Source organism: Phalaenopsis equestris, unplaced genomic scaffold, assembly GCF_001263595.1.
Source record: "Phalaenopsis equestris unplaced genomic scaffold, ASM126359v1 Scaffold232823, whole genome shotgun sequence".
Taxonomy (NCBI): Eukaryota; Viridiplantae; Streptophyta; class Magnoliopsida; order Asparagales; family Orchidaceae; genus Phalaenopsis; species Phalaenopsis equestris.
The window spans coordinates 83,205-97,567 of NW_018250784.1; the positions used below are offsets into that span (position 1 = coordinate 83,205).

At 35.4% G+C, this 14,363-nt stretch overlaps 1 protein-coding gene across 4 annotated transcripts in view; it reads right to left on the minus strand.

The window, feature by feature from the left end:
* LOC110038441 (mediator of RNA polymerase II transcription subunit 12) overlaps positions 1–14,363 on the minus strand; it is a 69,622-nt gene that overhangs the window by 43,404 nt on the left and 11,855 nt on the right. For all 4 annotated transcript variants that reach the window (XM_020743287.1, XM_020743284.1, XM_020743286.1 and 1 more), the window contains 8 exons: positions 12,597–12,656; positions 11,021–11,126; positions 7,446–7,517; positions 6,889–6,942; positions 6,645–6,752; positions 4,472–4,621; positions 4,013–4,354; positions 1,548–3,922 (listed from right to left, as the gene is read on the minus strand). In XM_020743287.1, the coding sequence (XP_020598946.1) occupies positions 1,548–3,922; positions 4,013–4,354; positions 4,472–4,621; positions 6,645–6,752; positions 6,889–6,942; positions 7,446–7,517; positions 11,021–11,126; positions 12,597–12,656 (3,267 nt within the window). The remainder of the gene's footprint in view (positions 1–1,547; positions 3,923–4,012; positions 4,355–4,471; positions 4,622–6,644; positions 6,753–6,888; positions 6,943–7,445; positions 7,518–11,020; positions 11,127–12,596; positions 12,657–14,363) is intronic.

The following is a 14,363-nucleotide window of genomic DNA, read 5'->3' on the forward strand; positions in this document are numbered from 1 at the left end:
AATGAGGTATCCAATAAAGCCTGGAGTTTTTTGTAGAAAGAGTTAAACAATTACAAGCTCTACAAAGGAAGAAAACCTTGTATGCCAAACACATGTGATGGTGGGTGAAAGTACAATTTTCTAATAGCCTAACAAACATGCAAGTAACATTAACCTTCAGCCAAAAGAGTCACTTGTCTCCCACACAAAAATTTAACTCTCCTTACTCGTCATCACTTCTTAAAGATCCCAAATACTTCGCTGTAGTTGGACAGTAATATCCATTAGTAAAACATACGAGTATATTTTCAAACCATTTTATGTCAACACAAATGCCAAATAAGTAACCACAGGTCTTACATGAAAATTTTATTGAAATCACAACTGACCAATATCTTTGATAAAATATTATTGATATTATAGCAATTTTGAATAGTTGCTAAAATGGGAGAAGTATCAGAAAGTTAATGGTCGCATTCAATGAATAAGATGAACATATATGCAGGACTAAACTCAAGGCTCTATAACTTTGACTTGCAAAAAGAATGCAATGAATCTAGACATAATAGAATAGTTCCGTATTAAGAAGGATTGAAATATGAACAGAATATGATGCAGGTGCGCCAATAACGGCGCAGGCATGCCATAGAGGGAGTCGTAGGCTTCTCCCATGATGTCATTTGTCCTAACCCGGGAGGGTCGATCGGCTTTCCCACGATGGATTGGCGACTCTTTTCTATATGAGGATACAATCCTAGTTATCTAGTGCTTATATATGTTACTCTGGTATTTTAGGTTTTCAGTTTTTCGTGTTTACTGTCAGGACAGCCGCCGGCATCTAGATTTTTTCTTATAAGGTTGTATCCGACGCGAGTGGCGTTCCGATTGTATCTCATCTAAGATAGTGATTATCCTCAACCTTTCCACTACTCCGCAACCTTCCATCTGCCCCGCCATCACCATATTCGCTACAACCACCCGCGAAACAACCTCCTCGTTGTTTTGTTGTAGCCGCCTACCACCTAGCTCCCTCCCACCTTGCTTCCATCCCTCACCACAGCCTTTCAGCACCCAAGCAACCCTTCTAATACCACTTATTTGTTGTCCCAGTCCCTCGGAATCCCATCCCCCGCCATTGTTCCAACCTTACCGAACAAGTTTCTTGCCACCTAAGCACTATCCCAGCCACGTACAACCTCCCCACCGCAGTCCACAGCACCCCCCACCTCCCTACCGCCGAGCAACACCCGTTTCATCTTTCCGGCGACACCCACGGTCAACTCCAAGCCTCTTACACCGGTCACCACTCTTGTGATACGCTTTAGTTGAGTTTATTTCTGCCTACAGTTATATTACCCTTTAAAGAGCGTTTAATTGTAACCATATTTGCTTTTAAGTAATAATATTTGCTTTCTCTATTGTGGTTTGGGTTAAATCCGATATCAAAATAATGTCATTAAGAAAACTCGTAAATATTAACAAGAGTTAATAATGAAAGAGTGAGAGAGAATGCATCATCATCCATAAGAACAAAAAAACAGAAGAATAAGCCAAGAGGAACAAAATACCTTTGAAGGGCTGATATAAAAAATGCCTCCCCAACTTGACAAACATGATTTTCCCTACCTTTTGTTAGCATCACAACATTTCTCCCAACATGACCATTATTGTTTTGCCCGCAGAAAGTCTTCGTTAAGAGCCATAAAAGAAGCTTGACAGCCAATATTAAGTCTGAAGAAATATCTAAAATATACAAGATGGTAGATAATTCCTCCTCCCCTAGTTTCCATCGTACTGTGTTCCTTTCTTCAAGTGGCGTTGAAAAGGAACCATTACCATTGCTTGGTTTGGAAACAGTCTTTTCACTTCCATCAACCAGTTGTTTGATTGATGTTGAAAGCCATATAGAGATTGACCTTTTCTCAAGTAACCTAAGTTGTTTTATAGTCTTCCCAATATCACTAAGATTAATACTCTTCAACCTGAAAGCTTCCTTGGAAACTTTGCCATCAACACCAGATCTGTGGTGTGGGCAGCTCATCTTGTTATCACACACATGACTAGTTGAAGCACCCTCGCTACTCTCGATCCTAGCTGCTGCTAACTGTGAAAGGCTCATTTTTCGGACTGTCTTTTGCCTGCCTCTGGAAACATGTTTAGTCAGTTTATTAGCCGATTCAACCTTCATGGATTCTACGGATTTGGGTCCCTTTCTCACCCACCAAGTGTCTTCATCATCTGACTGATTTGAAGCAATAATCTGATGGGAAGAACTCCTTTCCTCTGTTAACTTCTGTCTTTTTGCTTCCCTACAATCCTCACAAGAAACTATCCCTTCAGATGAATCAAATCTGATACCAGATGATCCTAAAAGTCTCTTTTGGCTTCCAGGAGATTCATCGACTTGTGTTTCAATTTGTGCAGAGCAAGTATATGGAAAACGAAGTAAAGTTGAAATCAAAACCTTAAGCTCAGCAACTTGGTCCTTCACCTTAGCGTTGACAAATGGCCTAGATTGAAAGGCTATATTTGAGTTCCGGTTGGTCTCCAATAACATCATTGAGGAACCTTCCTTAGAAGCAAATGCTAGATCCTTTTGTCTCTGAAGGGAAAAAGGTCCATAACTGTCATGCTTGTTAGGCAGGTGACTAGAATGACCAAAAGATCCATGAAGAACAAGTTGACGCTCATTTGAGTAAACCTGAACAGCTGCATTCAGGAATTCAGCCTCTAACACTTCTGACTCTTCTAGGGCCTCAAACAAACAGGCACCAGGAAGCTGCTTCAAAATTCTATAATGTCTTTTTCTTCTTTCTAAATCAAATGAAGTTTCATTTCTGTCCATTATTCCACTGACTATTAGGTGCCTCACATAAGCAGGAGGATAAAATATGCCATTCCTAATAAGTTCCAAGATGAGAACTTGAAGATGCTTAAAGCCTCCACCCCTCCCAATTTCATGTTGATCTAGCCAACATACAATTATATCATGCAGTGGACCCGGACTTTCGAAAATATCCACACAATTCTTACCATGATTTGTGTTTTTGTTCTTAGGAATAGAATTTTCTAGAGAAGCCATACAAGAAAGATTTTCAGGACAAGAGACAGCCTTCCCTGTTGAACCCGATAAATTAGCATTTCTAGACTGCGGGGAAAAACAAACTTGCTCCATCTTCAGCTTTAACAAGAAAACTGCAGTATATACTTTTGAAAAATTTTTCACTCCAGTAACTTTATGATTCTCTGGAGCAGTTGTTCGATAATCCCTATATCCACATGTTGCCCACTCACAAATGAAAAAAACTGAACAAATAAAGGACAGATCAACATTCCCAATCCATTTTAGAGAAGATCGCAAAGATGGACTGACCTCCACCATCCATTTTTCTTCAACAGCCAAATCAAAGAAATCCTCAAAGACAGCATTATATGCTAACCTTGTATCCCCCAAATTATAAGCTTTATCCAAAAGCTGTACAATTTTGGCAGCACCTTGACCTTGTAATCCAGGATTTGCAGTATTTGCAAGATTAGATGCACGTTTTTGGATAGATGATGCAGCATATCCAAATGACAGATAACGAAGATGATCATCTTGTTTACCAATTTGAATGCAATCTATACCTTTAGTTACCTTAAAAGCTTTCCGTGCTGAAAATATATCAGGAACCACACATGGGGGCAAAGGAAAGCAATCCAATGCAACAAAAGTATCAGGTACAGCAAGTATCAAGTATCGAATTATCTCAACAACAGCATAGGAAAGGGATGACTTTTTTGAAGTTTCTATTATGGTAGAACCACCTACAGAGAGATCATTTATAGATCGAACAGCTATATCCACTAACCCACGAGTATAAGTTTGTGACAGGGCAATAATCTCAATGACCTCATAAACAATAGGCAACAACATCTCAAAAACATCAGTTGAATCCTTTTCCTGCTAGCATTGAATTGACAGGAATTAGAGCCATAGAGCCAAGGGAAGTACTGAAAGGCATTCTTATCAGGACAGGGAGAAAAGCATCACCTGAAGTTGATTAAGTACCCACTCAACCACAACAGATGGGAGTATTAGCCCTTCGGAGTAGCTCCAACGCAAAAGATGCACCATATACCACCACTTATATAGGGATGAAGGCTCCTCAACATCAGATGTTGTACCACCAGAGTCAATCTTTGGTGCTGAACGAGACAATACGCCTGTAGATGATTGATCTCTGCTAGAAACAGGAGCCCCAGATCCATCCTTGGTGAGATATTCATCCAAAAGTTGTTGCATATACTCAACAACATCCTTTGTCCACAATTCTGTGCGGTTAAAGTGAGCTTTATCTTGTGTGCCCGATGAAATGCTAGAGGCCGGCCGAATCTTTACTCGATAAAAATATATATAAAAATATACATTTTATATTCATAAAAAAAAAACATGGATCCTGAAGCAGATAGCAAAACTAGCTCAAACATATTTTAATGAAAAACTGCATACCTGGTTTAGATATGTCACTTTAATAAACCATGTTGCTCTTAGCAATGGAACATTATGACGAATAAGAACTTCAAAAAGTGACTTTCTTCTGTATCCATGTGGAACATAATCAGCTAAAGATCTCAGTCGTTTACCATGCGACGATAGGGCCTGCACAAAAAAAAGGGATAAATCAGCTCCCAAAGCCATAAACATTCATATAGCTTCAAGTTTGACAAGAAAACTATTATGGCTGAAAGAATACACATACGTGAATCAAGCCTCGTGAGTAAAAATTAGTGTCATTAAAAAACTAAATAAAAAAGATCAAAAAGTGCTAAATGGGATCTTATTAATGGCCAAAGGCTAAGGACTACAAGAACTACCATCAAAACTTCTATGAATAAACACAGAAATTTATGGAAATACAAAAAATGCCATCAATTATACTGCAGAGAACATCCAGGGTGATATGTTTTTCAGAATATTGTAGGAACTTAGAACTTTGGAGAGTGAAGTTAGTAAGGTCATCCATTTTATGGAGTTTTTTTTTTTTTTTTTTGCTGAATAGCACTCGTAACATCTCTGATTCCACAAAAATCCAATTAGTAAAACCAATAAAATAAATATTTATAATGCAAATATATCGCAGTGCAGAACTGTAAATAAGCGCACAGAACTGTAAATAAGCACGATAAACAGGGTGATATGTTTTTCAGAATATTGTAGGAACTTGGAACTTTGGAGAGTGAAGTTAGTAACCATTTTATGGAGTTTTTTCTTTTTTTTTTTTTTTTTTCTTCTTCTTTTTTTTTTTTTGCTGAATAGCACTCGTAACATCAAACTTAAGAAACTTGAGAATTTTGTTAGATTGGGTCATGAGCAGAACTGTAAATAAGCGCCATAAACAGATATATGAAAATTACAAAGATTTAGTTGATAATCCAATTTATTGAGATCAACTAAGAGCCAGATGTAAAAGGGTTCAAAAGAATGAAAATGTGAAAAATGATATAACTTCTAAAGTCAAGACTATTGAAAATAAAATGCTGTAGGAGTTTGATCTATAAAAAAATATTATGAAGACAACTTTACTGAACTCCAATTTGAAAACATATGTATGAATTGATAGGAGTGTACGATCAATTAAAATTTTGGATATAATTGTGACAAAGAAACTTGGAGAACAGAAATATTTTGTATTTCATTGCTGCTAAATAACAATTTATATGAGTAATCACGTGATAAACTGTTGCTATTTCAAGTAACTACTTTCATGAACCGTTTATTTGAATCTCTGCAATGATCAATAAATTTTCAATTATTGGATGAAAATTTATGGATGAATTAATTCAATTGTCCCCATAACAATGTATTAAATGCAACTTTGGAGCTATTTGATCTTTGTAACACAAATGATTCTTAAATCTGATGGTGATTTCATATATCAGGCCTCAATAGATCATTTGTGTCAAAGAAAGCGGATTTCAAGCAGCCCAAAAACACTATTTTCAAGATTTTCCCTAATGCTCTAAACCAAAATTTCCATTATTTACTTTAAAGGCTCAAATAAATGTACCATGACCGGTGATATTACAGAATTGGAAGTACGTATTTTTAATTACTTTATTCAATAAATTTTGACATTCAGATTTTCAATCGTGTGTATCTGTTAGATGTGAGAATTCCTTCCAGAGTGGTAGAGTACACGGGGAAAGTCAATTCCATGTGCTAACATGAGACTAGATCTTCTACACTTTGATAATCTCTATACTTTTACCTATTAGCCTTGATTTCAGTCCAATCGACAAAAAATGAGATTTCAATTGATGTGAGAAATTTAAAGATTTAATCTTGAATTGTTTTTAATTAATCAGTCATTGCATATATGTTCAATTTCTACTGTTCTCAAGTTGAAGATGGATTTTACTGCTATTAGTGGCCGTTAATCTGTGAATTACAATTCCTTCTTGTTTTCTACGTTAGTTGCATAAAAATCCTAGACCCCCTAAAATTATACACCAATAGAAACAAAATAGCACAAAAAATGACAAATTTTATTTTTAAGACCTTTTTTACAGAAATGAATATCAAAAGCAAGTATTTTATCATTATTTCTAGCTAAATCTAATGAATCAAGTTCATTGACACCATGAATAAATTTAATATAAAGACTTAGACCATAATAGCCAACCTCTATCCATTTTTTGCGGAAATCTTCACTTGAAGACCTCTGCTCAGGAAAAGAACCAGATTTTATCAATAGATGACCAGTCAGTGGCACTCCATAAACCTGACCAGCCTGTTGTAATCCAAAACAAAAATGATACACTCCAGTATTAAAAATAATGTTATTGGAAAATTCATAAATTAAATGACACAATATTTTCATTTTAAGATGCAAAAAAAAATATAGAAGGTTCGGCAAAAAAACAAACCTTCCTCTTTTGAGCACGAGATTCGTTGATAGCCCTAAGGCGTCTTCTTATCGCCTTTAAAAATGGAAACACAACAGAAGTTAGCCTAGAACATAGCTTTCGTCATAAATCGCTTTTCAAGCAGATCATTCAAAATTTTATAAAAGAAAAGCCACCATAGCAACGAGTGACATTAGATAGAAAATTCTCTAGGAAACCCTTCAAATGCGAAGATTGCAGGCTAATTAAAGCCCTTCATTATCAGGTAAAATTAGACTGTACCGCTACCAATTAGCTTCCTCAGGGCTCATGAGCATCAAATATTATAACTTGTGTGTCAATGTCTAAACTTCTAATTTATAATTAACTCTTTGTAGAAGATCTGAATAATAAAGCAAGAGATTTCATGCTGTAATGAGCTTAATCATAGTAACCAATCAAATCATTCATGAATCTAGAAACCAGTGATAAAAAAAATGCTCAGTTCAGCTAATAAGAAAGGTAGTTGTGTCTTGGTGTAGGTGGCGATGGAGGATGCAATAAAGGTTCAATTAAAATAAAATAGTTCCAAAATTTACCTCTTTACATTTCAAGATGAGTTCTGGTTTTGTGAAATAACTAGCTGTAGTAAGTACAATCTCACGAGCCTCCTGGAAGGTCAACTAGACAAATTAGGCCAACACGAAACCAAAAAAACTGTGCACCAAAACATATCATGATTTTGTAGGTAACTTAGATGATAACAGAATTAAAAGATGAATCATAGAAACAAAATAATTCAGGATAATGGAAGAAGAATTAATGACAAATTGCAGTTCCACAAGAATGCTGTAAGCTTAGATAAATGTCTTGCCTGAAAATTTTGTTAGCAATTCCTTCATTAAAATGCATGATTTCAAACTCAAAATTCACTAGCACCAAGATGCTTCCAGAGATACAATACATGACACCTTTTAATTACAGCATAGTGGTCATGCCTAAAGCTCAAGAGTCAGTTAGTAAAACTGGTTTTTGAATGTTGAAAACGAGCACATCTTTCTACCCGAAAAACATTTCATTAGAATAAAACAGGAACAAGGACATGAACAAAAAATTTCTACCCGCCAGAAACTTTTTACAGATGTAACAAATTTTCTGTAAATCGTCAGAAGCATATAAAATAGGTAAGTTAGTGAAGTGTTGCTTCTGATACACACAAAATGAGACAAGAACAAACAAATTCGAATTTTGATGTTTATAGAGGTAAATTAAAGGCTTTCAAAAAGTGACAAATATAAAATAATAATCCAAACATTAAAAGGACGAGAACAATATAAAACCAAAACTCATGAAAAAATGGCAACTTTAAAAATACGCAAGCACTTCCAAAAAAAAGAAAATACAAATTGGTTCAAATGTGTTATCAACTTATTAACTTACATACTACGCAAACCATAAAATGTTGCTAGACAAATAGAGAACTTTTTGATAAGCTGATACCGGAACAAGTAGGAAGAACAGTGAAACACAAAAGTAAATTTTATTAATGTGGAAATAGGATTACAACACGACTCAAATAAAAAGGAAATACAATAATAGGCGAATCCCCCAGTTAGGATGTAATAAGTTTCTGAAGGCGATGGTGGCGTCGGGCAACATGGAAGATGTCGGGGGGTTGTTTGGATAGTTGTGATGGTGTTTGGATGGTGGTAGGTAGGTAGGGAAGCGAGGTTGTAGGGGAAATATGAGTGGTGGTAGAGTCTTGGAGATGTTTGAGGGTGGTAGACAACTAGGGGAAAGGTCAAAAAAGGGGTCGGTGAGAAAAAGCAAAGGAAACTGAATGTTTACAACACCACGTCAAAGCAGATACTGCCAAAGCACCACATGTCCTCGGACACAAGCCCTAACAAGAGAGAAGAGACTCCACACAGAAGATTAGAAAATAACTCCACTAGAACTGCCTCCTACAGACAGGGGACAACTATTTATAGGCTTCTACCTCTACACAAAAGGAAGAAAGGTAGAAAAGACAAGAAGAATCGACAAAAAACACTTAGAAGAAGACAGATTCCATAGACTCACGAGACAGCCCAAATATCGGATCACAAAAGTTCGCGGTCTCCCCCGACTTCGCGTGTCATCGCGAGCTCCTTCAAAGTATCGCAGTTTTTGCCCGCAAAGTATCACAGTTCTAGACCGTGGGATCGCGGCTCACAATCTTCCAAGAGGGTTCGCAGGTTCTCGCTCACTGTCGCAGGGTTCTGGCCTAGCAGGATTGCCCCGCTTCGAGGGGTACCCAGCCCCCACTTCATAGGCCTTCATTAGGTAATATGTAACCTGCATTGCCTTTTAGGAAGCTTTCACAGAAAAACAAAAATCAATCCTACGAAACTCAACCTTTAGCACATCTACAACTGTAATGAATTACAACAATGGAGACTAATAGTGAGTAGCTTGAAAGGCTTTATAACAATGAAGAGTATGATTGTGAAATTGCGTATCAGTTTCTGTTAGACCAGATATACATTATTTCATGCAGCATGCAATAGAATTAACAAAAGAATCCCATACCAAATAGTAGTAAAGAGTTGAGAAATAAAAAATTTGGACTAAAAATCCAATATGATAGACCATCAATGCAAGTGATGACAGAGGACAGCATTTAATTGAAGGGAATTCGGCAATCCATACAGTGATTTAGTTTGAAGGCCTACTTGATAAAGAATTGGCAATTATACTGGCATTAATGAAAATTGATCAAGAGCATCAATATCTACACTGATTGTCCAAGAGGTTACCCATGAATCTTTTGCACGCAAGAAGATTTATACTAACCAGGAGAGTATGAGGAAATTGCAATCATCACAGCCTTGAAACATTCAAGCGCACACAGCTCATATGAAAAGAAAAATTATATGCAAAAGTTACGAGGGGAAAAAGTAGTGAATAACAGCAAAATTTGGATACAATTGTTTAAACCCCCTCCACCCCAAAAAATTGAAGAAACATTGATATAATGATGCCTCAAATTCTAATAAATCTATAGGGTTGATGGTAACAGACTTGGACACCAATTGTAATCACAATATGTCCATCAGGACGCAGCAACAGACGTCAATCAGCATTGATGTTGGAAGTCTAGGCAACATTGAAATGTGTAAACCCCATCCACCCTGAAGAATAGAAAAAACATTGATACAATGATTCCTCAAATACTAATATATTTATAGGGATGATTATAGCAGACTTGGACACCAATTGTAATAACAATGTGTCAATAAAAATGCAATAACAGGCGTTAATCAGCATTGATGTTGGAAGTCTAGGCTGCATTGAAATGTTGGACTCCGTGGTGGCACTTATGACGATGACGATGTTACAAAACCCAAGGGTAATAATACTAGTAATTCTAAGAGAGCTGATTGTAGCAAGTTTAAAGGCGATAGCTGCAATAGGCTTGAATTTGTCAACTACAAGACCTAAGGGTGGTCCTTGTGAGAAGCCCAGAGGCGGTGACAATAGCAAGCATGAAAGTAGTAGACCTGAAAGTGACAACTATGTTGAACATAAAATAAGTGATTGCAGCATAATTAGGTTTACTTGCAGGAGAAACCAAAAAAATGCAAATAATGGCAAACCCAGGATTTTCATTGTGACAAAACTAAGAATCGAAGTAGCAGATGGCCATAAATAGCGGCTAGTAAAACCTAAAGGTGGTTGCAACAACAAGCCCTAAAGTTATGGTCTACAAACAATAATCATACCAAGAGAATAACATTAGTAAATGTAGTTTCTTGCAGGCCATCTGATAAATTGCACAAAAAGAAATTTTTCACTATATTCTTCAGTCAGACATTGAATGAAATATCCTATATCCTCCTACCCTCATAAAGCTATTCAACCTATTATAAGCCTTTCCAGTCCTTCATTTCGACAGAATAATGCACATCAATCTGTTGTTAAACAAGACCTAAAAGAACTCCCAACAACACAAGCTCTCGTCATGCCAAGAGCATTTCAAGAGTAAATGTAGTTTCTTGAAGGCTATCTGATAAATTGCCAAATATTAAAAGAACCAGAATTTCACCAGAAAGAGTGAGCATAAAGAAGATGTGCAACGCTCATCAAATTAGAACCATGAAGAAAGAAAATCATAGAATGGGATAAAACATACCTCAATTCCCTCAACAGTCTCCTTGTAGCCAGATTGCAGGTATTCTTTTGTTAGTGTCTCTTCTGGGCAATTAGGAGTCTGGGGATAGAGGTCAGGTGGCCCGAGTCTAAATAAAAATGTAGAACTTTGAGAGGGATGCAAGTAAAGAATTATTATACAACCACATACACACACACACATTACATGATAAAAGAAACTTCAGATATTCTTTAAGAGAATTTCAAAGCGAGATTCATAGTAGAAAACTAGGGGCAATGGAATTTCAAATTATATGAAAAGAAAATAATAATTCAACCGCATTAAGCATATGATGCTTAGAAGTTCAATCCATTTTGTTTGCCCAATTTTACAATTTGATCCATCAATTATAAATCACATAAGAGCTATAGACATAAATTAACACACTACTTCACATTAGCAAATTCAGTTCATCGCTACTTGATTGCAATCGTACACCCCTCCAACTTAAACACCAACTCATCTTCAATTGTCTCTAGTGCAGCATCTATTTCAAATTTTAGCAGGCAGCCAATCAGCCAAGTTGCTCTAAATCCAAAAGAAAAAATAAGAAGCTACCATTCACCCTCATAACCAAACCGTAACCCATTTTGGAATAGATTGAGGTGGAATGTAAGACAGACAGACTGCATAAGAAATTTAGAATTTGTTGGGGATAGATCAGAGAAAGAGGGAAGGAATAGAGCAACTTGGGTGGGATCAAAGGAAAATAAAAGTGGAAGGACGAATAGCCATGTTATAAAAAGTTAACTTCCATTTCATGCTCAAACTTTTATGTATTATTGAATATGAATATATATATACATACATACATACATACATACATACATACATACATACATACATACATACATACATACATACATACATACATATCTATATTGGGTGTATGTATATATGAATATTGAATATGAATATTGGGTGGGATGCATGCATGCATGCATGCATGCATGCATGTATGTATATGTATGTATGTATGTATGTATGTATGTATGTATGTATGTATGTATGTATGTATGTATGTATGTATGTATGTATGTATGTATGTATGTATGTATGCATGTATGTATGCATGCATGTATGTATGCATGTATGCATGTATGTATGTATGTATGCATGCATGCATGCATGCATGGATGCATGCATGCATGCATGCATGCATGCATGCATGTATGTATGTATGTATGTATGTATATAGATATATATATATAGAGATACATATATATATATATGTATGTATGTATATGTATGCATGTATGTATGTGTATGTATGTATATACATACATACATACACATACATACATACAAATTGCATATGATTATATAGTGTTAAAATAATATTAAATATTATATATAAGCACACATGTTATTATGACAAATAAATATTAATATAGAAGTGTCCGAATTTTATGGGGGCATACAACTCCCCACAAATGCGGGATTTGTATCCGGGTTAGCATACATATTTAATCACTAAAATAAAGCTGCAAGTCCCTGAAAGAAACTCAGCTTCATTAATACAAGTCATAATTAATTGGTAAATATCAGTAAAGATTACCTGAAATTAAGAGGTTCCCTATCAATTTTAAGCTTGTATGGATGCAAGGGCTGTGGCCGCCTACAAGTTACAGTATTCAAGAAAATAAAAATGAACAATCATGATGGAATTCTCCTTAAAAAAATAAATAAAGAGAAATGTAGCTTCTTTAAATAAAAATAAAAAGCATCAGGTGCTCATGACAAAACCTGAAAAAAAAAATACTCGTTATAGAAATAACTTAATATTATAGCATCTAAAATACAGTCGAAACTGAAGTTCTTCATTCACTTCCTCTTTTTCCTAGAAATTTTCTTATCATCAGTTATGCATGATAAAGACATTCATCAGCATTTTTCAAGTAATATTATGTGAGTCCTCAATCCTATAATATGCACAAATGAAAGAATAAGATAAGACATTCATCAGCATTTTTCGAGTTTATGTGAGGCCTCAACCCTGTAATATGCACAAATGAAAGAATAAACCTCAGTATCTGAGAAATTTAAATAATGGAACAGTTTGAATGACACGTGAAATCCATAAATTAATATGTCTACATGTATATTTGACCTTAACCGTATGAAGAAACTTTGTTTAGATTGCTGAATTCTACTTAGAAAAAACTTATATTACATTTTGCCCTAGTTTTCATAAAAGAAGAAACTATAAACTCAGAAAATGCCAAAGAGTATGACAAACTGTCCTTGCTATTGCATGGATACCAGATTGAATGCTCCTAAAATTGCTAGCTTGAACAAACAAAAGTAAAATTGTAGATATTTGAATCAGAATTCTTCAAATTAATTGTTTCCAATTATAAAAAACAATATACAAAAAACATAATTTCAATGGAATGTTTGAACATACTCATACCCAAATCAGTGCGTATCATTCACTATTTGTTAAAAATAACTGGTCATGAGTAATATCCATATGTATGGATTTTTATACGTGTGGATGCTGAGTAGTAGACTTAAATTTAAAATATTGATGAGTACTATCAAAAAATGAAGAGAGGGCAAAGATATAGCATAACCAATACCAAGTAGAAGATAAGTTGTAAAAGCCCCAAATTTGCACATAATTTTTAAATTTGATCCTCAGGAATTTATTTTGTAATTCTACGGTATCAGCTATTTTCTTTCTATGGCAAAAATCTAACAAAAAAATTTGGATCATAAAAGTTGAGAGCTAGTGTCATATTTTCATTTAGTTCTAATAAATTAAGATAAGTTTTTATACAATAAGCACAATTCTTCCTTAGTCTACCTCTACCTTTCTTAACATAAATCGAATCTAAAACATCAACTCTCCTAATCGGATCATCAAATGGTCAACGCTTAACGTGACCAACCAATCTAAGACGGCTTTCTCTAATTTTGTCCGTCACAAGAGCTTATACACAAATATTTTTCAGAGAAGCAGCTCATACACAAAATGACCGGGCTAAGATGCGTCCAAGAAGGGCTTCAACATAAGGATACAATGTAGCTCTCCCTTCCACATTGTGGCTTATTAATTATCTTCCATTCTGGTACAAAATAGCTCAACATTTCTTACAACCAGTTCCATTATAACTATGTTGCATGCTCAAAGAGATTTCAGGAAACCCAAATGCAGACACAGCAAAGGACAACATGATTTGTATGTTCCCAATTCAATTGCAAAGGTCCATGATTTGTATGAATCCGTATATTGATTGCCCAACTTCAAGCAATTAGAGATCCTATGGTAAAAGATTATCCCTCAGGCAATCAGAAAAAGTAATGTCAATGACTAGAATGA